This window comes from Bubalus kerabau, chromosome 9 (assembly GCF_029407905.1).
Source record: "Bubalus kerabau isolate K-KA32 ecotype Philippines breed swamp buffalo chromosome 9, PCC_UOA_SB_1v2, whole genome shotgun sequence".
NCBI classification, from domain to species: domain Eukaryota; kingdom Metazoa; phylum Chordata; class Mammalia; order Artiodactyla; family Bovidae; genus Bubalus; species Bubalus kerabau.
Genome location: NC_073632.1, coordinates 40,493,399 through 40,521,389, shown reverse-complemented (window position 1 = coordinate 40,521,389; position 27,991 = coordinate 40,493,399). Strand labels below are relative to the sequence as shown.

Sequence of the window (27,991 nt, the reverse complement as noted above, 5' to 3'; positions counted from 1 at the left end):
TGTTTAAAAGGATAATGAATTATAAATAGCATGAAACCCAAGTACAGGAAAACTGACCAATTTTAGGGACTTAAAATTTCAGACAGAGAGTCAAAAGCCATCTGACATGACTGTGACAGAATTTCCACAAGAGGACTTGTGTAATTTACTGAACAATTAATAGAAAAGTGATTATTCTAGTTTCCTCTTAGAGTATTTCCACCACACTAGAGGGAGCTGTTGTACTGAGTTTGCTTACTTAATATTTTTATATGGATGTGACATGGCTATCCTTAAACTTAATATCAGAAACATGTAGAATAATAATTCGTGACCTTAAATACTTTCCATATGGGAAAACCAAATTTCTCTTTGGAGGGATCCCTGTTCTTCATGGTCAAAGGAACTGGGTGTCCAGTACCTGCCAAATCTTCCAAAATTCACAGGATTCAAAGAAAGTGATCTGCCTACAGCCTAAACCAGACATGTCATCAAGGTTCCCTTGGATAGGTTGGATCTTTTATTTAATATTATATAAAAATGCCCAAAGATCCACTGAGTTGTAATACTTGTGCTTATTCTATGCCTTATTCTTTTAAGGTAGAGAAATGAGCATAATTTTTCTGCATTTGTGTTGTATCAACATTGAGGAAATGATGAGCCAAACTCTAGATTTAGCCATAATCTTCTGTTTTGGACTGAACAAAATTATGTACTTATGGGGTTAGTATTAACAATTGTGTATTGAGTTATAATTAGAGTGAGAAAATTTCAGAGTTTGAAGGACTAATCATGTAGCAAAAGGGCATTTTTTTTAATCTTTCTGTTTTGCAAAACTTAATTATTTGATGGCCTGCAAAGCATTTACCTATTTATAGGAGAGCAGAGCCTACGTGTGAGAGCCCACGTATGCTAGGAAAAGTGATGGTGGAATAGGACTCTGGTTTCAGGAGTAGTGCTAAGCAGGATTCAGAAATCTGGAAGAAACTGACAGCTCATGTGAAGTGATCTATCCAAGATCACACAGTTAGGACTTTAGTTCAGTACTGTGACTTAGTCCACATCTCTTTGACATGTAAGCGCTTTCATTTTAAGGATTATGCAGTTATTCATTGTTGTGAGCAATGCATGGTACCAAGTAGTTTTGTTCCTATGTTGCAAATAAAAAAGAAGTGAAAAAGTTTTAAAAGACATGGGTACAAGGAAGTAATTACAGCACAACCAGAAATAGAATTTAGAAGCCTCGACCCTATTTTTGATTGTAGCCGCTCTCCTTCACAGCAGAGGTGAAACATCAGATGTGTGTGAGAAGCATATAGATCTTGTTCCACATGCAGGTTTTCACTTCTTATTTTATGTTTTAGCTATGTATTACCCAATAAAAAACATCGGTTGACAGAGTGAAAGAAAAACTGTGTGAGAGTGAAATGGAGATGGGGGGGAGTTGCTGTTCCCCTCCCTTCACCCACTGTGGCTTCACCGAGGCCCCAGAGGAGGCTGTGATGTCACCTGTCTTTCCTCTCCCTCCAGGACTGCTCTATGTCGGCTTTAGTGCCTGCATGTTTGGTCTCTACAGCTTCATGCCCGTGGTCATAAAGAAAACCAGCGCCACGTCGGTCAACCTCTCCCTGCTCACCGCAGATCTGTACAGCTTGTTCTGCGGGTTGTTTCTCTTCCATTACAAGGTAAGTTGAGTCAGTGCTCCTGTCTGAAGATGATACTCTGTAGGAAAGAACACATATAGGTAGGAATGCTCTGCAGTGGAATTGCCCTAATTCTGCAATTTTGCATCAAGAAGGACTGCACTTCTGTGTGCTGACCCCCATGACCTGGGTGTTTACATTCCAAGTGTCTCAGATGGAAACGAAGCTGCCTGCAATGCAGGAGACCTGAGTTCCATCCCTGGGTTGGGAAGATCCCCTGGAGAAGGAAATGGCAACCCACTCCAGTAATCTTTAGAGAATTCCACGGACAGAGGAACTTATTGGGCTAGTCTATGGGGTTGCAAAGAGTTGGACACAACTGAGCAACTTTCACTCACATAAGACAGAGGCAACATTTTGTTATGAGAGTCTAGTAACTGTGACATTTGATAATGAAAGATAAGAAACAGCCATAGAAGGAAGGGCTTGCAAATAATGGGGGACAGTTTTTCTGACATCGTTCACCCCAGAAGCTCACTCCTTTTCCAACCTAAAACTTGGAAGACATCCAGTTCCCAAACTATAACTGCCAAATGGATTCTGCCAAAAGCACCTGAGGAGTGTATTCTCTTTGGAGAAAAGACACAGTTCCTGCAGTTTCTATTTTGCATATATTTTCATAGTAAATATGAATGGGAAATGCTAATGCATTCAAAATAGTTTCTTTATTAAAAGACCAGGGTTTCAGTAAAGGAATGCAAAGAGATACTATGAAGCAGTTGCAGTTAATATTATTAGCCCTAAAGGAAAGAAGAAATCATTTAGTCCAAAGATAGCAGTCTCTTCAAGTGTAAGACTCTACCCATATCCTCAACCAAGACAAGCATGACTGACTGGTTATGGTCTCCCATCCTAGGCTATCAGATGCTGTCTTTTAAATGCTATACTGATTCATTAACAACTGACTAGAATTGGTATATGAGAAGAGACCCACTTGCCATTCCTTAACTAGTCCAATAACTAGTCAGTGGGAATTATGACAAGTGTGAAAAAGGACAAGTATGGGATATCCAAGGGCTTCCCAGGTGGCGCTAGTTTTAAAGAACCTGCCTGCCAATGCAAGAGACATAAGAAACTTGGGTTCGATCCCTGGGTTGGGAAGATCCCCTGGGGAAGAAAATGGCAACCCATTCCAGTATTCTTACCTGAAGAATCCCATGGACAGAGGAGCCTGGTGGGCTGCAGTCCATCGGGTCTCGAAGAGTAGGACATGACTGACGTGACTTAGCAAGCACACATGGGACATCCAGCACATAAGACCAGACTAGGACAGGCAAGGAAAGAAGAGGCAGAAGGAAAGAGGCATTGCTATGGCCACTTCTACCCAAGTGCCTCATCAGTGGCATTATAGTTAATATCATCTTCTCATGGGTTTGGCCAGCAGAGGGGGCATCTTAGTTGGCAGGGCATCTTAGTTGGCGGGGCATCTTCAATTAGGTCACACTGGGTTGAGAGGTTCCCAAAGAAGTGCTGAGCTGGAGCAAGTATATACTTGAGAGGTCTGGAGGCAAAACAGCAGAAGCAAATCATCAGAAATATTACCATGCTAAGCCAATACTTTGGCCACCTCATGTGAAGTTGACTCATTGGAAAAGCCCCTGATGCTGGGAGGGATTGGGGGCAGGAGGAGAAGGGGATGACAGAGGATGAAATGGCTGGATGGCATCACCGACTTGATGGACATGAGTTTGAGTGGACTCCGGGAGTTGGTGATGGACAGGGAGGCCTGGCATGCTGTGATTCATGAGGTTGCAAAGAGTCAGACATGACTGAGCGACTGAACTGAACTGAAGCCAAATTAGAGCCAAGAAACAGACCAGGAAGAGCAAACACAGGTGGAAAGGAGATCACCAACAAGGTTGGCAGCTGGGAGGACCAGAAGCAGATCTGGAAGAGGAGAGGTGGAGAAAGCGGCCGTGGCAGCAGATAGCGATAAAATGCTGAGTCGCTGCTTTACATGGAACCTTCTGCCCAGCTTGAGGCAACAGTGGAAGCTTCAAAACACTGTGTATTGTTGGATAGCATTGATACATTGTTGGTAATTTGTTTTCTCTGCATGGTGCAATCTCTAAGTCCTGAGTGCACCCTGGTCCACATAAGAGTAAAAAGCAAAATCACAGCATGTTCTTCCCACTGCTCCCCACCATAGTGCTGGGAGGACCCCTTTCCCTCAGAATCACCCCCAAGCAACCCCCAAGCCGGGGTCTCACCAGCACAGCGCAGTGGCTGCCGTTTTTCTTCTCTCCTCTACAGCTAAGCATCCACATCTACTCCATTCCTCAGCATGAGTTCCAATCTCAGCACTGCTTCCTGTAATCCTCTTTATAAACTCTTGAACTAGAAGAATCCCTTTCATCGTCCTTAAAGGAAGATGACCGAAGCATATTGTCTGTATGCAGGACTGCGGTCAGCTCTTGGGCAGTCCAGGTCCAGCTCAGCTCTCAGCATCCCTCATGGCAGTGCTTAGAAAGTCTGCTTTCACCAGGGGAAACTGCTAAAAATGCAGATTCCTCGTCCATAGCCCCGGGGCCACAGAATCAGCATCTGGCAATCTTCTGGGAGAGTCTTCTGCCAGTGAGGCTGATGTTCTCTGAATGTGAGAACAAATACCTAAAAGGGGTGCCTGGATAGTGTTAGTGGCTATTTGAGTCTGTCACTCCGCACACCTCACTTCATTTGCTTAGACTTGGGGCTGTCTACATAAACATCAGGAACTGAGCAGGCTGATGAACCAGGTAAATTCTAATTCTTCAAAGTCCATCTTCTCCACTTAGCATTTATGTTACTGCTAACTTAGGAGAAGTAACTCAGGGGAAGAGGAAGTCATGTAGTATCTCTCATCATGCCATCAGAAGGGCACCTGTATTATCTGAAAATTATATTCCTGGATTCACCAATTTGGAGGAGTCATAGAATTTTTTTAATTCTTAAAATAATGCTTTGCACTATACACATGTATTTGGTTACAGTTTAACAGATAAATTCCCTTAAGGCAAAGTTGGTTCAACACAATAGGTGTTTTCTCTTAAAATTCATTCCTATTGTTTTTTTTTAAAAAAAATCAGACTTTCAAGACAAAGTTATAGATTCGTAATTTTGAATCTACAAGTTTTAAGAAATAATACGAGAGTTCCCATTTACCCTTTATCTAGTTTCACTCATTGGTGACATCTTGCAAAACTGTGATACTGTATCAGGATATTAACACTGACCCAGTTAACAAACAGAACATTTCCATCCCCACCAAGTGTCCTTATTGCCTTTTTATAACCATACCTACTTAGTGCTCACTCATCTCATTAACACCTTGAAACCACTAATTTATTCTCCATTTCTCTAAATTTGTCACTTCAAGAATGGCATGTAAATGGAATAATACAGTATGTAACCTTTGGGGATCGACTGTTTTCACAGCATAATTTTTCAGCATAATCATCTGAAGATTCATCCAGATAACTATATCAGTAGCTCATTCTATTTTATTGCAGAGTACTATTCCATGGCACGGTTATACCAAAATGTATTTAACCACCAACTCAGTGAAAGACTCTGGGTTTTTTCTGTTTGAGGCTATTACATATACAACTTTTTGTGTGAACAAAGTTTTCATTTCTCTGAAATAAACACCCAAGAGTACAATTACTGGGCTTATGGTTTTCCCACTCTGTGGTTGTCTTTTCATTTTCTTGTTAGTGTCCTTGGAAGCACAAAAGTTTTTAATATTGATGAGTTCCAATTTATCTATCTGTTATACTTTTAAGGGGCTTCCCACATGGTGCTAGTGATAAAGAACCCACCTGCCAATGCAGAAGACTTAAGAGAGGCAGATTTGACCCCTGGCTTGGGAAGATCCCCTGGAGGAGGGCATAGCAGCCCACTCCAGTATTCTTGCCTGGAGAATCCCATGGACAGAGGAGCCTGTTGGGTTACAGTCCATAGGGTCTCAAAGACTCATACACAACTGAAGCATCTTAGCACACATACACACACACACATACTTTTAAAACCATGAAAGGAACCAATTCAAGCCCACCATGTCTTCCCAGGTGGTTTCGAATACCACTCCTCTCCAGGGTTTAGTAATGACTGCCAGTTGCCTCACAGTGTCTGCCCTAAGGAGATGGTTAAAAGTCACAGTCTAAGGAAGAGAAGATTCATTTCAGGTCAGGGTGTCTTTATTTACAGTGTAGTGTTGCTGCTGCTGCTGCTGCTGTTAAGTCGCTTCAGTCATGTCCGACTCTGTGTGACCCCATAGACAACAGCCCACCAGGCTCCCCCATCCCTGGGATTCTCCAGGCAAGAACACTGGAGTGGGTTGCCATTTCCTTCTCCAATGCATGAAAGTAAAAAGTGAAACGGAAGTCTCTCAGTCGTGTCCGACTCTTAGCAACCCCATGGACTGCAGCCCACCAGGCTCCTCTGTCCATGGGATTTTCCAGGCAAGAGTAATGGAGTGGGGTGCCATTGCCTTCTCCGAGTGTAGTATTGAAGAGAGCTTACAGTAGTACCCTTCAACCTTGATTACACATTGGAATCACCTGGAGAGTTTTTTTAAAATACCGATGCTTGGATCCCACTCACTGATTCTGTATTTTGGCGGTTGGCAGTGCAGCCCAGGCATTAGATTTTTTAAGACCACCCCCCCCCAATTGAGATGGTTGGATGACATCACCAACTCCATGGACATGAGTTTGAGCGAACTCTGGGAGATAGTGAAGGACAGGAAAGCCTGGCGGTCACAAAGAGTTAGACATGACTGAGTGACTGAACAACAATTGATCTTGGTGTGTGACCAGAATTGAGAGTCACTTGTTCAGAACTACTGCATGTGGCTGCAAGCAAGTGGCACCAGGACCAGAGGGTGAAGGTTATAAGATTATAGTGAAACAGAAAGAGACTCTGTTAACAGTTAGTCATCTGAAAGTGGAATAAACTGTCTTGGGAGTTCCCCTCACTGGAGGAAGTGGGACAAGAATGTGAGATGGGTGGGAGGGGGGTTCAGGATGGGGAACACATGTACACCCATGGCTGATTCATGTCATTGTATGGCAAAAACCACCACAATATTGTAAAGTAATTAGCCTCCAATTTAAAAAAAAAAAAAAAAGAATGTGAGATGGTTGCTGTGGAGGGGACTCACTCTTCAGTTCTGATGATTAACCCGTGACCTCTGGGGTCTCATTTAGTTTTACTACAGTCTGCAGTTAGAGTTTCTTCTTTCAGCTCGTCATGATGTCTTTGAACAACCTCTGGTCTGGTTATAAATATCTACCAGTTGAGAGAGGATGGCTTTTTGCTCACAGATGTTGCTTACCCAGGCAGAAATAAATAATTAAATGAAGCTCTCCTGCCCTACATTGATTATTTGCTTTTTTCTTGCTTTCCATCCTTGGAAAAAATCCATTCCCTTCCCCGCCCACCAGTCCACTGTCTGCAGCTTCTTTGCCGCTTGTGCTGACTGGGCAATAAAGCCCCACATCTCAAGGAAGCAAAGGACTTAATTCTGAATTCGGCTGAGAAGGCAATGGCAACCCACTCCAGTACTCTTGCCTGGAGAATCCCATGGACGGAGGAGCCTGGTAGGCTGCAGTCCATGGGGTCTCGAAGAGTCTGACACGATTGAGTGACTTCACTTTCACTTTTCACTTTCATGCATTGGAGAAGGAAATGGCAACCCACTCCAGTGTTATTGCCTGGAGAATCCCAGGGACAGAGGAGCCTGGTGGGCTGCCGTCTATGGGGTCACACAGAGTCGGACATGACTGAAGCGACTTAGCTGCAGTAGCAGCATGGTATAGAGCTCTTTCAGACTCTAATTTTATGAGACTTTTGAGAAGTGGTCATGTTTCTCTTCTTTATTACACCAACAGTATGGGATCCAGAACACTAAATCCATAGCAATCCTTGTAAATTACAGGAGATGAGCTCTGCTGGACCTCAGAGATTCCCTAAAACCAAACCTAGGAAGAGATTCACATGAGAAGTTTTCAAGTTGATGGTGTCATAGCTTTTCAAGGTCAAAGCTTGACCAGATATGAACTCTATCCCCTTATTTACTGAACACAAAAACACTTTTGAAATTGAAGGAGTATCCCTATGATGGCTGTAACAAATTAGCATGTACTTAGTAGCTAAAAACAACACAAATTTATTACCTTACAGTACTAGAAGTCAGAGACTTCTCTGGTGGATCAGACAGTAAAGAATCTTTCTGCAATGCAGGAGACCTGCATTTGATCCCTAGATCAGGAAGATCCCCTGGAGAAGGGAATGGCAACCTACTCCAGTATTCTTGCCTGGAGAATTCTATGGACAGAGGAGCCTGGCAGGTTACAGTCCATGTGGTCACAAAGAGCCGGACATGGCTGAGCAACTAACACTTTCACCTGAATGAAGGTCAGAAGTCTTACTGGGTTGAAATCAAGAGTTAGCAGAGCTGTGTGGTTTCTGGAGACTGTAGGGGAGAATCTGTTTCCTTGTCCTTTCCAGCTTCTGGAGGTTACCTGCATTCCTTGGCTCGTGGCCCCTTCCTCCATCTTCAAATCCAGCACTGTAGCATCTTCAGATCTGACTCTGCCATTCCTGTGTCCCTTATAAGGGCTCACGTGATTATATGGGACCCACCCAGATAATCCAGAGTATGTCACCATCTCAAAATGCTTCATCGCATATGCAAAGCCCCTTTTACCACGTAAGGTAATATATTCACAGCTTTCAGGGATTAGGATGTGAACATTTTGGGGAGTCCATTATTCTGCCTGCCACAGGAGGCCCATTAATAACTTACCCCAAGACAAATAAGGGTACATTGGCTTCAAGCTGGATCACCTGGGACATGTGAATGTGCTCTTCAGAAGCCGATTCTGAGCAGTGAAGCCACCCTCCACCTATCTATACACACTGTGCTTTGCTGAATTTCCCCACTGCTTTTTAAAGTAGTTATGTTGCCTGATATGTGACTTTAAGAAAGAAAACACTACATCAGGTGGTGAGAAAATGAATTGGGTGGGAAGATTACTTCAGTGTCTGCTATGTCGAGCATGAATTCAGCAGTCTGGTGTGGCAAAATGAGCTTGGGCTGCAAAGCCAAAGGAGCCTAGATTTAACTAGTGGTTTCTCTTTATTATTTAAGTGTTTTGATCCAGTTATTTATTCTCTCCAAACTTCAAGGTGATTAGACTTTCCTTAGGGAGCCTTTGAAGGCATTACATAATTTTTGAATGGTGACCAGTGATGATGTATTTCTCTGAGTGAAAGTATAGTTCAGGATTAGTACTCTCTCTCTCATTCCATTTTTAGGATGTTGCTCTTAAACAGTCAGATTTTATAACTGGATATGTAGCTTTAAGCAATTTTGTTTGAGATTTCTCTTATTCCTTATCTGAAAAGGCAGAACTCAGTCTCATGCATAAAATTTTTTAAAATATTATATCAGTCATTTTCAACTGACTTCCTTGATTCCTTCATTACAGTAGAATTTTTAGATGATACCCATACATTAAAATAATTCAAATATTAAAATAAAATATCAATCATTCTTTCATGATATGCCATTATGTACTGAACATTCTTCAGGAAAAAAAGTAGCCAGCGTTGAACATACAGGACATTCCCTTTTGCCTGATATTTAAAATAGAAAATGGCTTACTTCATTTCATTTTGCTATTACCTTATCAAGGCTTAATATTGCCACAGAATTACTGTAATGGTTAAACTTGAGAGTAACTTCATAAGAGGTGATTATTTTTGTAGCTTTATCAAAATAAATAAAAAATTGATAGAGAAAAAAAAATGAACACTGTGAAGTCTAAGTCCCCTTTAAAAATACTCCACTTAGTGCATTGGCTTACCTCGTTCCCCAAATGGAGCAGCATGAAGCCACAGGTGATTCTAGTGCAAGAGTAATATTTTAGGAAGGTAAGGGCTTCATAAAACGTACACACTTACATCAGGAAGATGTTTATACCACCCAAAAATTCACTACTGAAAAAGGGAGAGTTTTCAAAATCATTTGTCCAAGAAGGCCACTTTATTCTCGGTAATGTGATTCCTATAAATCACATTTAGAAGTTTATCTGTATGTTTTAGTCGATTTTAAACCACATTTTAAATACATTTTTAGTCTAAATACATTTTAGACTAAAAACCACAGTTTTAGTCTCATTTTTAAACATACTTAGAACTTTATCGGTATGTTTTAGTCTCATTTTTAAACCAGCTTAATTTTTTGTAATTGCCATGAGTTATTTTTGACAAATAATCAGAAAAGTTTCTTACATCGTCGACTGGCTATTCAAGCAATCCAGATTACATCCTATGAGGACAGGTGTCAAGCTCCTTGATTCAACCTGACCCTCTCTGTCAGCCACTAAAAATTACCCCCCAACATGTGCCAGTTTCTCTTACTGGTTTTGTTGTTGTTGTTATAGGAGACTTGGCGAGAAAAGTTTAATAACTCTGAATGTAGGGCTAATTTAATAATATATTGTTATGCACTAAGTTTAAAAGAACTTCATTCAGCAAATGTTTATGTATTCTATGCCTGCTATGCTCCAAGCACTGTTTCAGCCCTTAATTCTTTATTTATAAATAAAGGTGACAAGAACACCAAAAAATCACCAGGTGGATTAATACAAAGGATGAGATTCCAAACCACTGAAACTTGAATAGACCAGCAATTTCAAGCATCCTTAACATCTGAGTTTCAGTGCCAGAGTTTGCAGAGATTGCATCAAGAGTGGAATCTTTCATTAGCCATGGATCTGAATCTGCACCCAAGCAACCCTGTTGATCCTTGGCGACAGTAAGCAATTTCAGTAATGGAACTGCACTTGAAAAGCTGGGGCAGGCAGCACCAGCCCATTGCAGCCAATAAGCATAAAGCAATACTGCACATCTTATTTAGAAAAATACCCACATATGTGACCAGTTATATTTCTTTTCGTAAGAACAGCATCTTAAAAGGCTGTGAATTTTAAGTTCATTATCCCTGATGCAATCATAAATGGTACATTTAAAAACCGATGCAGCCCTTATGACTTCGTATTTTTTTAAACTATGACGGGTGAGTAGAGATTTGGAGAAACCAGCATCACTGAGGCCTCAAAGTGTTTCACATGAAATAGCAAATAGTGAGAGCAATGAATGTTAGACTTGGTTTCCCCCTGCCCGAAAACTCAGTATAGTGTCTCCTGAGGTTTCTATATTGCTGAATTAGAGTAAGTGCTTTCATGGGTGGGAGGTAGTGCTCACCAGGCAGCCATTCAGGAACCCAGATTCCTTCCATCTTGTGGCTCTGCCATCCTCTAGGGCAAGGATCAAAAACTATGAACTGTGAGCCAGCCTCCCATTTTTGTAAATATAATTTTATAGGACTATAGCCACACCCGTTTCTTTGTATGTTATTCATGGCTGCTTTTGGCCTATAACAGTAACACTGAGGAGTTGTGACAGGGTCTGTATGACACAAGCCTAAAATATTTACTGTCTGGCCCCTTAAGAAAAAATCTGTGGGCTCCTGGGCCAGGCTCTTGCAGTCCTCTGCAGGGCTCTCTGTGAGATAGCCTAGAGACTTTATGGGCTACATAACTTCCTCCTCATTCTATTGGCCGGAACTCAGTCATGTGGCCACACTCTATTGCAAGGGAGGCTGGGAAATGTAGTCAAACTGTTTGTGTGGGAAGAAAGTAAAAGTGAGCAAGTAGCCAGTCTCTGGCACATTAGCAATTTCCATTTACCAGAAATATTGAAAGGATTAAATAAGTTGGGGATAAATTGTGAGGGAGATCCAAAATTATAACCAAGAAGTCAAAATTCCTGCTACATGAATCTATTCATAAACTCCACATCACAAGCAGATATTTTGAACTCGTCTCATCAGGACAAGCTGTAAGGAAGAACAGAATGAGCTAATAGTGATGCAGAAGTTTCAAATGGAAAGGCTTGTGGTTGGACTGGAGCATAGCCAGGAAAAACCAGCTAGCTGTCTTCCAGGAGAATGTGTGGGGTGTGTTTGTCATCATGGTGCATACCATCGCCCCCTCCTGCATTCTCAGACACCTAATTTTGTCAGCAGACCTGTATGGATCCATCTCTCATGGATGGGTTCACAGAAATCAGAGCATCAGTTTGCTAAAATAAAGAACAAAGATTGGCTCAGGCATTGTCTTGACTAAAGCTGGAAACATCACTCTACACATCTTTAGGGGCTACCATAGATGGGAGATTTTTAAAAAAGACTGTACTGAAAGTTTTGAGAGTTTTTATTTACTTTCCTCTATAAGAGATAATTCATGCTATCCTTTCTTTATTTCCTGACTTCTGTTTACTGTTTTTATATTGTAATTATTTTAATAGCTAATTTCTATCAATATAATCTCTATGTAGTATTTCCATACTTACTATATTTGCTATACCATCGGTCTCTGAAATGCCAGCTCTTCTTTTCTGAATTCCTTATCTTGATTAATCTCTTATTTGGCTCAGTTTCATCACTGTTCATATCAGGAAGCTGGCATGCATGGTTGTCCAAGCTGCCCACTGTGCAATTTGTCCATTTATGAGGAATATTTTCCAGTAGATGATAGTCAAGTACCGTAAAGAAGGGAGACTATAGTCACTGCAAAAGTGCTATTGAAAAATGGGACAAAATTGCAATGAGACACTGATTAGAAGTTGATATTAATAAGTGGCTTATTCTCGGTGTTAATTGACAAACATGTATAGCAAATTAAATGGGTTCTCTGTTGCTGTTTACTTCATTCTTTGTACATAACTAAAACTCTTCACTCTTAACATTGCTAAACACTTAGTCATACACGTAGTTTCTTTCTTATTTAAATATATTTCAGACTATTTTTTTTCTTTAATAAATACATCGTAAGCCATTCTGCAGGCCTTCTCATTTAGCAACGTGACTCAGTGTAACTTGACTGTAAATTTTGGCTACTGGTGTCACATGTGGTTCCTTCTTGATGTTTCATGGAGCCAGGCACTTTTAAGCAGGAGTAGAGCTGTCTCCCATTGCTCTGGAAGTCTCAGCAGTTATGGATTGTATTGGTGTTGTCTTTGTGCAAATGGCAACCCACTCCAGTGTTCTTGCCTGGAGAATCCCAGGGATGGGGGAGCCTGGTGGGCTGCCGTCTATGGGGTCGCACAGAGTCGGACACGACTGAAGTGACTTAGCAGCAGCAGCAGCAGCAGCAGTCCCAACTTTAAATGAAAGTCCCACCTTGTGTTAGAACTAAGTACTAAGCTCCCATGACAGGGGCCATGCACATCTCCTTCTCTGCTGCATCCCTGATATCTGGTACAGTGCCTGGTATGGTAGGTGTTTGCAGTTATTTATTCAATGATAGGCTTACTTCTAGGCTTCCCAGGTGGCACTAGTGGTAAAGAAACTGCCTGCCAATGCAGGACAGGCAAGAGATGTGGGCTGATCCCTGGGTCTGGAAGATCCCTTGGAGAAGGGTTTGGCAACCCACTTCAGTATTCTTAGCTGGAGAATCCCATGGACAGAGGAGCCTGGCAGGCTACAGTCCATAGGGTCACAAAGAGTCGGACACAACTGAAGCAACTTATCATGCACATGCATGCAGGCTTACTTCTACAAAAAAAACGTTACAGGTTAAACTTCAGTTTTCTACTCGGAATGTTATTTAGGAATGTTCACATAGGAAACAAAAAGTTCTTGATTGGACTCTTCAGATCTCAAGTTGATGTCACCAGCTGAAAAGTTAAACATTTAGATCCCACAATAGCGAGTCACTGTTTTGATTCATTCTTTGAGTTGATGGATTGCCTAGGGAACATGGATATTAGAAACCAGTTCAATGCCATAATTTGTCATATATTGTCATGGAAGATGAGAAGCATGGAACTCACATTGAGGGTTGAAAATTTGCTAAGAAATTTATTCTATTTACAGAAAAAATCGTATCTAATATTCAGATGTATTACTTGCAAGTCAACCCAAAGTAAAATCGTGAGACATCATCATCATATACTGTATTTTTGTATCTGTATGTGTATTTGTTGGTATGTCTACATCCACAGGGGTTCACAAGCAGTTCTATAAAAGAACAGATCTGTAACAGATACTTCAGACTTTGCAGGCCAGACAGTCTTCACAACTACTCAACTCTGCCATGGACATGGCTGTCTTCCAATAAAAATTTATTTACAAAACAAGGCAACTGCCAGATATATTAGTTTACTGACCCTGAAAGAGACAATAACTGTCCTTGCAAACTTTTCCCTAGTCTTCAGCACCAGGAAACAACCTTTTCCTCTGCCAAGTGCATTGTTAATAAAATGAAAGCTCTACATAAAATGCTACAATTTTTTTTGGACGTCAAGTGTGTGGACTTGTTTTCAAAGCTACTTGTAATCATCTCTATGCAGTTTTAGAGTAACTGGAGTGTCTGCCTCCTATTTGAGTTCTTGGTGGCATCTAAGGGCACATCTGTTAGTTCTGTTTTAAGGATATCTGTGGCTTGTGTAAAATACAGTGAGAGGTCTTCAGTTTATTGGTTGATTGTTTTCATTTTATGTAAAGAAATGAGTGGACTGCCGGTGCTAAACAGCACCTCTGAGTTAAGATGAAGAATATTAAAGCCATAGCTTACAGAGAAGGATGAGCAAAAGCATTTGGAGTCAAGGTGCACATTCTAAACTGATTTTCTGCATACAGTGTATCCCAGAAGAAACAATATCAGGTAATAACAGTAAGATTAAAATTAACTTTCCCAGAATCACAAGTCCAGAGAAAAGATACGATTGTGTGTACGCACAGGTTAACTTGACAATAAAGAAGATCATTTCCAAGTGACAGATCTCTTTACAGCTTAGTGAGTTCTCACCATCTCTCTCAAAACTATATGTTAAGAGAGACATATAGATGAGTATATCAGTTCATGGATGTCAAATTTAGGGGATGCCTCTAGATTTTTATTTTTTAAAACATGTCTATATAATAGTAACATAACCCAAAGGTCACATTGTTTTCAAGTCTTAAGACATTAGATAACTTAATTTTTAAAAAACTTTAATTTTGTAATGGGGTATAGCCGATGAACAGGCAATGCTGTGATAGTTTCACCTACACAGCAAAGGAATTCAGCCATATATATATATATATATATATACACCTGTATCCATTTCCCCTGAACTCCCTTCCCATCCAAGCAGAGTCCATGTGCTATACAGTAGATCCTTGTTGGTTATTCATTTTAAATATAGCAGTGTATACATGTCCAATAATAGGTACAAAGTTTAAATTAAAAGGGGGAAAATGGGGTGGGATGGGAAGGGAGATGGGAGGAAGTTTCAAAAGGGAGGGGATATATGTATACCCACGGCTGATTCATCTTGAGGTTTGACAGAAAACAGCAAAATTCTGTAAAGCAATTTTCCTTCAATAAAAAATAAATTAATTTTTCTAAAAGGGGGGAAAAGAACAAGTGTTAAATGTCTGTCACATTTTTTATAAGCACTTTATGGATTTCAAGTATTATGCAATTCTGGGAAAATGTAACAATAATAATATAAGATTTTATGATGAAATAACCAAATATTCTTCCATATTACTGATACTTCTCAGTGATATTTTGGAATTAAAAGGTGAGTTTTGAGGGCTATGTAAGAGAAGGTGGCAGCTGTTTATCAGGTTCTGTGGGTGAATAATGTTACCTGCCTTATCAGTAAATAAAGAATGTTGCAGCCATCAAGCTATCAGCCACTATAGTCAAGACTGCACCTTAAGGGGATTCACAATGGAGAAAAACAGGATACTGACCCTAGATAGTCAATGAGCATGTCAAAGGAATGATTTAAATGACCCAAGACTCTTGCATCTTCCCATACATAAATGCTTTATGTATTTATTAAATTCATCAACCTGAGATATTTATTTTTTGCTTAATTAGCAGAAATCTTTTGATGTTTACCCAATTTGTTTTTGCAAAATGCCTGTATATCTTGGTTGCTCCCTTACTTCTTCAGAACACTCCCTTTTACAGCTGCCTGAGGGCCTGTCTCTTGGGCTTAAGCCCTCAGAAAATTCACCAAATAAAACATAAGTCTCAACTTATAGGCAGTGCATTTTCTTTCAGTCGATAGTAGCAAACTCCTTATTTAGAAAGAAAATTGATTAGCCATTAAAACCATACAATGATTTCTTCCTTGGCAGTTGCCACATCAAGATATTCTTTATGATAAATTTATTTCATTTTTCTGCCTCTCCTGCCACCCCAGGTGCAAGTGAGAGAAGAGAATGAGGAATTCCAATATCTCTCATGACCAACTCTCTGCGACCCCATGGACTTTAGCCCACTAGGCTCCTCTGCCCATGGGATTTTCCAGGCAGGAATACTGGAGTGGGTAGCCATTTCCTTCTTGAGGGGATCTTCCCAACCCAGGGATTGAACCCATGTCTCCTGCATTGTCAGGCAAATTCTTTAGCACTGAGCCATCAGGGAAGCCCAATACGGTAGTAGGAAAGCTCATTTTTCATTTTGTCAAGGAGTTTCCCCCTCCTGCAGCTGGGATATTTCTTGATGATTGTTCATTTCTATGCATTGAGAAAGAACAGCTTCCAAATTCGTCAATAATCTATTAAACTTGTTCTAAGATATGTTGAATTAAATAAGAGATATGGATTGCCCTAGAAGCTTGGATATAGGGAATGGAAGAAACAGAAAGATTTATGTTGCAATGCAGTTAACCATTGCAATGCAGTTAGATGGGAAGAGAATTGGGTGGAATGTCAAGGCCTCTGGGCACTGTGTCAGCTGTCACTGCAAGATGGAGCCCTAGGTTCTCTACTAAACCTTCTCACACCTCCCGCTTCCTCAGCTCCAAGTCATTCATCATGGAGCTCCATGCTTCTCTGAGGGACTAGTTTTCTGAAAATCAAATGAGATGATATACGTGAAAATACTTTGGAGAAAGTAGACCTCAGCTTTGCTTGGTAACTATAAATCTTAATTTCGAATTGTTTTGAATTATAGTTTCCTACAGAAGGAATGATGCTAAAGCTGAAACTCCAGTACTTTGGCCACCTCATGCGAAGAGTTGACTCATTGGAAAAGACTCTGATGCTGGGAGGGATTGGGGGCAGGAGGAGAAGGGGACAACATAGGATGAGATGGCTAGATGGCATCACCGACTCAATGGATGTGAGTTTGAGTGAACTCTGGGAGTTGGTGATGGACAGGGAGGCCTGGCGTGCTGCGATTCATGGGGTCGCAAAGAGTCGGACACGGCTGAGCGACTGAACTGAACTGAACTGAACAGCTTCCCAAGTGGTGCTAGTGGTAAAGAAGCCAGCTGCCAATGCAGAAGATGTAAGAAATGCATGTTTGATCCTTGGGTTGGGAAGATCCCCTGGAAGAGGGCATGGCAACCCACTCCAGTATTCTTGCCTGGAGAATCCCATGGATAGAGGAGCCTGGCAGGCTACGGTCCATAGGGTCACAGAGAGTCTGACATAACTGAAGTGACTTTGCACACACCCATGCATACTTTCTTAAATATGGTTCTCCTCTTAGAGCACTTCTCAGGTGCCAAGAAAGTAGATTAATGGAGAAATGAGATAACTTTATGGATTAAATGTTGGCAGGAATTATACTTACAACACCGCCTGGTGTATAGTAGCACTATAGAAGATGTTTAGAGTAAATCTTCTCTGTTTAAAAAGATGATATATGACAAGAAGAATAAAAGTACCATGAGAAATGCTTAGAAGAGAATCACATACTCTCAGAACAGTCAGCTTCAATAACTGAGATTCTTAATTTCTTTCTTCACTCCCCAGCTTTCTTTACTCCATCAACAAATTCTGCCCATCCTCCTCCAAAAGAGACTCCCTTCTGTTTCCACTGCCATCATCTTGGTTCAGAATACAACCGTTTCTCACATAGGCCATTTCAATAGCCTCTTGGTCTTCCTGCTTCCACGTATTCCTCTTGTCAGTGAAACATGCTGCCTGCCACACCCGCAAACAAAGGCTGTTGCAGCCCCCACTGTACAGCCACCCCAGCAGTGAGCCCTGAGGGAATTCAGGATAGAAGCAGGAAGCAACCACTGCAGCCATTCCTGATGGTGCACCCTGGGGAGACTCAGATTTCAGTGAGCCCATACTCGTGCATCTTCCCATTAATGCTGCTGCTGCAGCTGCTAAGTCGCTTCAGTCGTGTCCGACTCTGTGCGACCCCATAGACGGCAGCCCACCAGGCTCCCCTGTCCCTGGGATTCTCCAGGCAAGAATACTAGAGTGGGTTGCCATTTCCTTCTCCAATGCATGAAAGTGAAAAGTGAAAGTGAAGTCACTCAGTCGTGTCCGACCCTCAGCGACCCCATGGACTGCAGCCTTCCAGGCTCTTCCATCCATGGGATTTTCCAGGCAAGAGTACCGGAGTGGGGTGCCATTAATAGAAAGTGCTAAATTCCTTAACTTGAGATGTCTGTTTTTCTTTAATTAATAGTAATCTTTTGATGTTCTGACAACCTGGTCTCCATTTCACACACTCCTATGTGTCTGACTCCTGCCTTACCTCTTTGGAGCAGTCCCTTAGAGCAGTCTGAGAAGCTGCATCCCAGGCTTCAATCCTCAGTTTTGTCTGCCAAATAAAATATAACTCTCAGCTTTTAGGTTGTGCTTTTTTTTTAGTTGACATACTCTACAGTTAATGGCCCACCAGAAGCCAGGGTGTTTCTTTTAAAATACCTACCAGACCATGCTCTCTTCTTCTGAATACCATTTAATACTTCTTTCTTATTGCATTTTGAGCAAAATGTAGGTGCCCTCCTGACCTGTAAGTTCAACTTAAAGGTCAAATGATAACTTTCCTGAATGCCTATGTCCTATGGCTCTGTCAGTTGAAAAAAAAAAAAAAAAAAAGGTACAACCTAAAAGTTGAGAGTTATATTTTATTTGGCAAACTTTCTTAGGACTTCAAGTTTGGCAGACAGTCTCTCAGATAAATGCTGAGAAAACTGTTCCGAGGAGGAAGTGGGGGAGCCAGAATATATAAGAGTTTCTGCAGCAACACCAATATTTCCCAAAGTTGTATTGCAGATTATATTCCTTCAACTTAGTTTTAATCTGTCTCCCACAACAGACTGGAAACAAAACAGAATGATGTCCATTTTATAGTATTTGTCACTGCATTCCCAGCGCATGACACATAATAAGAACTCAGTAAGCATTTCTTGAATGGATGGATGGTGAGGCAATAATTAGGATCTCAGATCATAGTTAAGCTCAGTTGTCAAATGAATAATTGATTAGTGACTCTGTTAGTTTCATAGGACTACTGTAACAGATTACTGCAAACTTCAGTGGCTTAAAACAAACAGACATTTATTCTCTCACAGTTCTGGGGCCTGATGTTCAAAATCAGCTTCCCCAGGGCAAGACTAAGGTTCAACAGAGCCATGTTCCAACTCGAGGCTCTGGGGGAGAATGTGTTCCCATCCAGCTTCTCTGGCTGCCAGCATTCCTTGGCCTGTGGCTCTGCCACTCCAGTCTTTAAGGCCAGCATCTTCAAATCTCTTTCTCCTCTGTCTTCATATCCCCTTCTTCCCTGTGAGTCTGAAATCTCCCTCTGCTCCTTCCTGTAAGATACCTGTAATTGTATTTAGGGCCCACCTGAATAACTTGTATGTATTACTGTGCTCTAGCCACCATACAAAATACCACAGGCTGGGTGGCTTAGAAAACAGAAAAATTATTGTCACGCTTTTGAAGGCTGAAAGTCCCAGATCAGGCTCCAGCAGGGTTCAGTTTCTGGTGAGAGCTCTCTTCCTGGCTTACAGACAACTGCCTTCTCACATCTTCACATGGCCTTGCCTCTGTGTGTACACATGGGAGGAGTAAGGGGCAGTCAGAGAGAGTTCTCTGATCACTTCTCATATGGACGCTAATTCTTCTGTATGACTGCATTTAACGTCAATTAACTTAATAGAGCTGGAGAAGGGAATGGCTACCTGTTCCAGTATTCTGGCCTGGAGAATTCCATAGACTATAGTCCATGGGGTTGCAAAGAGTCAGACATGACTAAGTGACTTTCACTTTCACTTTTCACCTTAATAGAGGCCCCATCTCGGAATACAGACACATTGAGGATCATGGCTTCAATATACAAATTTGCTGGGGGTTGGGAGGGGTGGTGTGTGCACAATTCAGTCCATAGCACCCAGGCTAATCTATCATCTCAAAATCCTCAAACACATCTGCAAAGACCCTTTCTCCAAGTAGGGTAACTAAGAGTCACAGATTCCAGGGATTAGGATGTGGATGTAATTTGGGGTCCACTTTAAAGCTTAACATAATGAGGAAGCAAATTGAACTGCTAAACTTACATATACTCATAGCTGCTCAAACATGATTTGTGTCAATGGGGAGTAGTTGCTCATAATTAATAAACAAGGTAAAGCAGAATAGGAATTTATAAGGACTTATGTAATCACCATTGTAGGAAAACTTAAATAAGTCCAGACACTGAACTTATAAGCCAGGGGGTTATTATTTTCATTGCCAAAAAAGCCTTCTCTCCATATGGATTGATTGTCACACTCTTCTTTTAAGTTGCCAATTCTATAAATGCATTTGCAGTTCAACTTGATTCGTGTTGAACTTTTCAGAAAGAGTTACCGAAGAAGGTTTTTATATCTGTCTTTGCTTTAGCATTTACTCCCTCTGATGTAAAGATAACAATATAGCTGACATTTATTGAACATTTGCTGTGTGCCAAGCACTGCACCAAAAGTTTTATATATGTATTTAATTTAATGCTCACAACAGGGAGGTACTATTATTATCCTTCATTAACTGATGAGAACTCAGAGGTGTGGAGAAGTGAAGAACTTGTCCAAGACCATAGCAAGGAAGTGTCAAACAGATATGCAAATCCCTGCATTCTGACTCTAGAGCTCATATTGTGAATTGCCACTTGATATTGCCTGGCAGTGATGGTTTAGTTGCCAAGTCATGGCTGACTCTTGCATCCCCCTGGATTGTACCCCACCAGGCTCTTCTGTCCATGGCGTTTCTCAGGCGAGAATAGTAGAGTGGGTTGCCATTTCCTTCTCCAGGGGATCTTCCCAACCCAGGGATCAAACCCATATTTCTTGCATTGCAACTAGATTCTTTATCACTGAGCCAGCAGGGAGCCCTGATATTGCCTGGAAAATATCATTAAACACTCCATTTCAAAAAACTTACCATGGGAGTAAATTGTTATAAAAATTCACATCAGCATCTAGACCTTTAGTATAACAAATTTTTGCATTGTTAATTGTATTAGGGTTTTCCAGAGAAATAGAACAAATAGGAGGTCTGTGTGTGTGTGTGTATCTATCCTTCTCTCTATCTCTACATATTCCTGTCTATCTACCTTCCTATTTAGAGAGATACAGAGATGCATTTATTTTAAGGAAGTGGCACATGCCATTGTAGAGGTTGGCAAGCTTGAAATCTGAAGAGCAGGCTGGCAGGCTGGAGTCCCGGGGAAGAGTTGGTGTTGTAGGTTGAGTCGAAAGATACAATTTCTACTTCCTCAGTGACCTCAGTCCTTTATCTCAAGACATTAACTGACTGAAAGAAGTCTATCCATATGATGGGGGTTAATCTACTTTAATCAGTGTCTACTGATTTAAGTGTTAATTCCATCTAGAAAATATCTTCATAGCAACATCTAGACTGATGTTTGACCAATATCTAGATACTATGGCTTAACCAAGCTGACATGTCTACATCTTCTCAGCTTGGCACCCATATACACACATCTCCTTAAATCATACTTAATCTCAACATAAAGACAATAACAAAGTCATACTTTTGCCCAACATGACACAACTGAAAATACACCAACCTTTTCCCTAGAAGAGGATGCAAACAACTTGGGGAATGTTCGCTCTTCTCCTTGACATCCTGTTAATTAAATACTAAGATGTAAACTCAATATATCTTATCTGATAAGGGGATAAGGGAATGGAGAAAACAAAAATATTTTATACAGACACACACAGAGAGACAAGCATATTTAAAATGAAATAAGGAGCAAATACTCATGACAATTACAGTCTTTATTCCTGTAACTGATCATATTACTGTAGCTGGAACTTACAACTATCTTCTTCCAATATCCATTTTGTATTCCACTTGTTTCAGCAAGTATCTCAGCTGACCCTGTGGTTCTTTACCTGGTGGGGTGACCTAATGAGCCATCAAATGTCCTTGTTGTAACTGAGCCTATAATTAAACATTCCCACAACCTTATTGCTCTTCAGTCCCTAAGTCATGTTTGACTCTTTGTGACCCCCATGGACTGTATCACACCAGGCTCCCGTGTCCTCCACTATCCCCCAGAGTTTGCTCAAATTCATGTCCACTGAGTCGATGATGCTATCTAACCGTCTCATCCTCTGCTACTCTCTTCTCCTTTTGCCTTCCATCTTTCCCAGCATCAGGGTCTTCTCCAATGTCTTGGCTCTTTACATCAGGTGGTTGAAGTATTGGAACTTCAGCATCAGTCCTTCCAATGAATATTCAGGGTTGATTTCCTTTAGGATTGACTGGTTGATCTCCTTGCTGTCCAAGGGAGGCTCAAGAGTCAACTCCATCATTACAGTTCAAAAGCATCAATTCTTTGGTGCTCAGCCTTTTTTATGGTCCAATTACCCACAGACTATTGCCCCTTTTATTCCACTTCCAACTTGGCTATGACGATCTTATTTTGCTGGACTGCAGAGAATAGAAATCTGCGTGAATGAGGATTTCTATCACTTCATCAAACCAAGTGAAAATGTCTGTTTGTCATAAAAGATAGTGTCAGGAATCCATTTTTAGCTCCTTATTGCTGTACTCATGTGTGAAATTACCCACAGGGGAACAGATTTGTGTGTAAAAGAACCCTTATTGGCCTTAGATGTGATTGGCTGCACAGATTACACTGCCAAATGAATTGGTTTTGCAAACCAAACAGAAGGCACCGTAAACTGAACTCAGATTACAGTGGGGGTATAGGCTTGACATGAGTGACAGCCTCAGGCCACGGAGAGGCAAGGGCCCTGGCTGATTCTTGGAGGGTAAGTTTGTTTCCCAAATATTTCAACCTTAGTGATGTCTTAGTTTTCTGATATGGATTGAAAGACCATTTGGCATTTTAACTAAGGCACTTATTAACTTATTTTCTGTCTTGATTAGATTAGCAAGAATTTGGGGTTATTTCTTTTCTCCCAATTGGAGAAAGCATGTGGAACCAGGCTTGGAGGTCAGTATTCTTAGTCCTTAAAAACAACCAATTTTGGTGTCTGTCATGCGCCATGCCACATTTAATATTTTCTGTGCTATGACTCAGAATAAAGAAATATTGCAAAATGTAGCCAGAGAAATTTAGCCCCCCCTTTTTTTCCTTTAAAAAAATGAAGAAAAAAGAAGAAGAGGAGAAATAAAAGGAAACAAGAGTAGGAGACAAAGCAATAATGAAGCAGATCCAAAGAATTTGAAAAAGCTCGGGCCTTTGTGGGCAATTTATTTCCAGCTCAGTAAACCCAGAAGCAGAACTTTTGCATTTTTAGTGCCCTTAATAATAATAAAAGTGATCTTGTTAGGTTAGGGCAAGAGCCAAAACTAGGAGGTCAAGTACCAGCGTGTTTATGTTGGTGTTTCTGTGGAGGCAGGTCTGTCTAGTTTCCTTGCCCTGAATAGCAGCTGGCTCAGGCTCAGGAGCAATAGATCAGAACCAGGCAGGGCCTTTTGTCACAGGATCCCAGTGAGGACACCGTTTCCAGCCTGCCCAGCAATGGCCAGCTGCCTCTGGTTCTCTCCCTACCATTCCACTCCCAAGTTCAAGGTGTGGTCTACATACCCTTGAGATTCACATAGCTGCTAAGAGACGTGTCGTCATTGATAATCCATCTTCTTCATCCTGCCCCAGGACACTCAGAAGGTCAGCTGCAGTCCTCAGGGTCCACCTTTCAAACCACATATCAAGTGGGAACTCAAGACCTTGGGCTCCTCAGGCAATTTAGTTATAAAACCCAATTTTACCTATGCATAATATTGGGACTTAAAAATTCCACGGCAGCAGCATTATCATTAATTATGATTCATTCTTTTGATTGGTATTTTGCCCAACTTTGTCACTGATGAATCTTTAAACTACCCTGGTACCTAAGATCTCCAAACTACGAAATCTGGTTCTGTTTGAAATAGTATTGGGCTTTTTTTTTTTTGGTCCAGAATCTCGATTAGATGTGCCAGTAGCTTTAGCTTTATATATGCATTTCATATCACAGAGAGTGGTAGACTAGGGAGAGGAGCCTGTGCTTTATGTGCAGAATATCCAGGACAGTTTCACAAATTTAATGAAAAGTCTAATTCTTCCCAGGCATAACTTGCAGCTGGAAATGCCAGGCCAGTCTCCATACACAGAAATTCTTCCCAGCAGCCATTAAACTTCACCTTTACCAGCCTGTGTGTGTAACCTCCATCATTCCCTTTACCCATGGTTGCATTGAAACTGCTAAATTTGCAGATTCCCAGACTCTACTATCCTAGGTATTTTCTAATTAAGAGTTTAAAGTGTGGAAAGTAGGGGCTTTCCTGGTGGTCCAGGGCTTAAGGCTCCATGCTTCCTGTGCAGGGGATGTGGGTTCAATCCCTGGTCAGGGAACTAAAATTCCACATGCCTCATGGTGTGGCCCAAAAAATGCAAGTTTTTTAAAAATTCAATTAAAAAAAATGTTTTAATGTAGAAAGGTTTGATTATATCTGTATCTCTTTAAAAGATGAATAAGAACTAGAGAGGATATGATTATTGTGGCCACATATTCTTTGTGTACCTGAAATACCTCCATGTCAGAAACCATATCTAAGACCTAGAAATATCCTTGAATTCATTTCTGAGCAGCTTCCTTACGCAGTTGAGAAACCAGTTTCAACTCTTAACCATTCTCATCTTTCCATGGCAGGCTCATATCCACTAGAGCCCCTTTGTTTGGTCAAGGCAACTAGTCTTTTGAAATTTTACCAGTGATGTTGTCCTTGAGCTATGAATGCTCAAACTACCACACAATTGCACTCCTCTCACATGCTAGCAAAGTAATGCACAAAATTCTCTGAGCATGGCTTCAACAGTATGTGAACCGTGATCAGATGTTCAAGCTTGATTTAGAAAAGGCAGAGGAACCAGAGATCAAATTGCTAACATCCGCTGAATCATCGAAAAAGCAAGAGTGTTCCAGAAAAACATCTATTTCTGCTTTATTGACTATGCCAAAGCCTTTGACTGTGTGGATCACAACAAAATGTGGAAAATTCTTAAAGAGATGGGAATACCAGACTACCTGACCTATCTCCTGAGAAATCTGTATGCAGGTCAAGAAGCAATAGATAGAACTGGACATGGAACAACAGACTGGTTCCAAATAGGAAAAGGAGTACATCAAGGCTGTATATTGTCACTCTGCTTGTTTAACTTATATGCAGAGTACATCATGCAAAATGCCGGGCTGGATAAAGCTCAAGCTGGAATCAAGATTGCTGGGAGAAATATCAATAACCTCAGATATGCAGATGACATCACCCTTATGGAAGAAAGTGAAGAGGAACTAAAAAGCCTCTTGATGAAAGTGACAGAGGAGAGTGAAAAAGTTGGCTTAAAGCTCAACATTCAGAAAACGAAGATCATGGCATCTGTTCCCATCACTTCATGGGAAATAGGTGGGGAAACAATGGAAACAGTGACAGACTTTATTTTTGGGGGCTCCAAAATCACTGCAGATGGTGATTGCAGCCATGAAATTAAAAGACACTTGCTTCTTGGAAGACAAGTTATGACCAATCTAGACAGCATATTAAAAAGCAGAGACATTACTTTGCCAATAATGGTCCATCTAGTCAAAGCTATGGTTTTGCCAGTAATCGTGTATGGATGTGAGAATTGAACTATAAAGAAAGCTGAGCGCCGAAGAATTGATGCTTTTGAACTGTGTTGTTGGAGAAGACTCTTGAGAGTCCCTTGGACTGCAAGGAGATCCAACCAGTCCATTCTGAAGGAGATCAGCCCTGGGATTTCTTTGGAAGGAATGATGCTAAAACTGAAACTCTAGTACTTTGGCCACCTCATGCGAAGAGTTGACTCATTGGAAAAGACTCTGATGCTGGGAGGGATTGGGGGCAGGAGAAGAAGGGGATGACAGAGAAGATGGTTGGGTGGCATCACCAACTCAATGGACATGAGTCTGAGTAGACTCCGGGAGTTGGTGATGGACAGGGAAGCCTGGCATGCTGCAGTCCATGAGGTCGCAAAGAGTCAGACACAATTGAGCAACTGAATTGACTGATGGGGTATTTCCTTTCTCCACTCTTCATATGTAGCCTTGGAACTACAGGAGGCTTGGAAGTGTTGTCCTTTGCTCATCTGCCATACATGAGAACCCTTCAGGGATGGTGTTCTCTCAGGCTACTCGGCTTCTCTCAAGAAAAGTTCAGAATGTATTTGGATCATTGATGTTCAAAGTGATTATTGGTATAATTTAATTATTGTCTGCCTTGTTTGTTACTATTTTCTATTCCTTGCCCTTGATTTTTGTTCCTATTTTTATGTTTCATTCCTTTTTTGCCTTTTGTCATTTTAATTAAATATTTTATATCATTCAAATAAATTAAAGTAAAAAAAAATTTTTTTAAGAAAAGTTCACAAGGCAGGACCTATCAGGTCAGCCATAGTGGTTCTGAGGTATGTGTGTTGTGTGTATGCATACACAAACTTAGACAAAGAGAAAAAAATACATGTTAATGAATATAGAAAAGAATTATATGGGGGGATGGCTAATCCAAGTTTTTCAGTCCTGTTTCCTCATAGCTATTGAGAAATTTTCTTTTCCTACATCTTTTGTCTTTGTAATTGGACCTTATTTTCTCCCTCTTTCCACTTGTATTTTCACTAAGCTTCCTCAGTTCTACAGTTCAGTCACTTAGTCATGTCCAACTTTGCAACCCCAGGAACCACAGCATGCAAGGCCTCCCTGTCCTTCACCAACTCCCGGAGTTTACCCATACTCATGCCCATTGAATCGGTTGTGGCATCCAACCATCTCATCCTCTGCCGTCCCCTTCTCCTCCTGCCCTCAATCTTTCCAGGCATCAGGGTCTTTTCAGATGAGTCAGCTCTTCGCATCAGGTGGCCAAAGTATTGGAGTTTCAGCTTCAACATCAGTCCTTCCAATGAACACCCAGGACTGATCTCCTTTAGGATGGATTGGTTGGATCTCGTTACAGTCCAAGGGACTCTCAAGAGTCTTCTCCAATACCACAGTTCAAAAGCATCAATTCTTCAGTGCTCAGCTTTTTTTATAGTCCAGTTCTCATATCCATACATGACTACTGGAAAAACCACAGCCTTGACTAGATGGACCTTTGTTGACAAAGTAATGTCTCTGCTTTTTAATATGCTGTCTAGATTGGTCATAACTTTCCTTCCAAGGAGTAAGCGTCTTTTAGTTTCATGGCTGCAATCACCATCTGCAGTGATTTTGCAGCCCCCCAAAATAAAGTCAGCCACTGTTTCCACTGTTTACCAATCTATTTGCCATGAAGTGATGGGACCAGATGCCATGATCTTCGTTTTCTGAATGTTGAGCTTTAAGCCAACATTTTCACTCTCCTCTGTCACTTTCATCAAGAGGCTTTTTAGTTCCTCTTCACTTTCTGCCATAAGGGTGATGTCATCTGCATATCTGAGGTTATTGATATGTCTCCCAGCAATCTTGATTCCAGCTTGTGCTTCTTCCAGTCCAGCGTTTCTCATGATGTACTCTGCATATAAGTTAAATAGGCAGGGTAACAGTATACAGCCTTGCTGTACTCCTTTTCCTATTTGGAACCAGTCTAACTGTTGCTTCCTAACCTGCATACAGGTTTCTCAAGAGGCAGGTCAGGTGGTCTGGTGTTCCCATCTCTTTCAGAATTTTCCACAGTTTATGGTGATCCACACAGTCAGACTTTGGCATAGTCAATAAAGCAGAAATAGATGTTTTTTCTGGAATGCTCTTGCTTTTTTGATGATCCAGTGGATGTTGGCAATTTGATCTCTGGTTCCTCTGCCTTTTCTAAAACCAGCTTGAACATCTGGAAGTTCACAGTTCACCTATTGCTGAAGCCTGGCTTGGAGAATTTTGAGCATCACTTTACTAGGTGTGAGATAAGTGTAATTGTGCAGTAGTTTGAGCATTCTTTGACATTGCCTTTCTTTGGAATTGGAATGAAAACTGACCTTTTCCAGTCCTGTGGCCACTGCTGA

At 41.1% G+C, this 27,991-nt stretch overlaps 1 protein-coding gene and 1 long non-coding RNA gene across 4 annotated transcripts in view; one reads left to right on the top strand and one right to left on the bottom strand.

Moving 5' to 3' along the window:
* SLC35F1 (solute carrier family 35 member F1) overlaps nt 1–27,991 on the top strand; it is a 426,615-nt gene that overhangs the window by 378,075 nt on the left and 20,549 nt on the right. For 2 of the 3 annotated variants that reach the window (XM_055535079.1, XM_055535077.1), the window contains exon 7: nt 1,510–1,664. In XM_055535079.1, the coding sequence (XP_055391054.1) occupies nt 1,510–1,664 (155 nt within the window). Of the gene's footprint in view, nt 1–1,509; nt 1,665–26,067; nt 26,329–27,991 lie in introns of those variants that run through there. The other variant, XM_055535078.1, reaches the window with a different exon arrangement.
* LOC129619754 (uncharacterized) lies at nt 681–8,251 on the bottom strand. The gene is made up of 3 exons (XR_008698080.1): nt 8,186–8,251; nt 2,828–3,183; nt 681–1,701 (listed from the first exon to the last, which is right to left on the bottom strand). It is a non-coding gene; the product is annotated as an uncharacterized LOC129619754 (long non-coding RNA).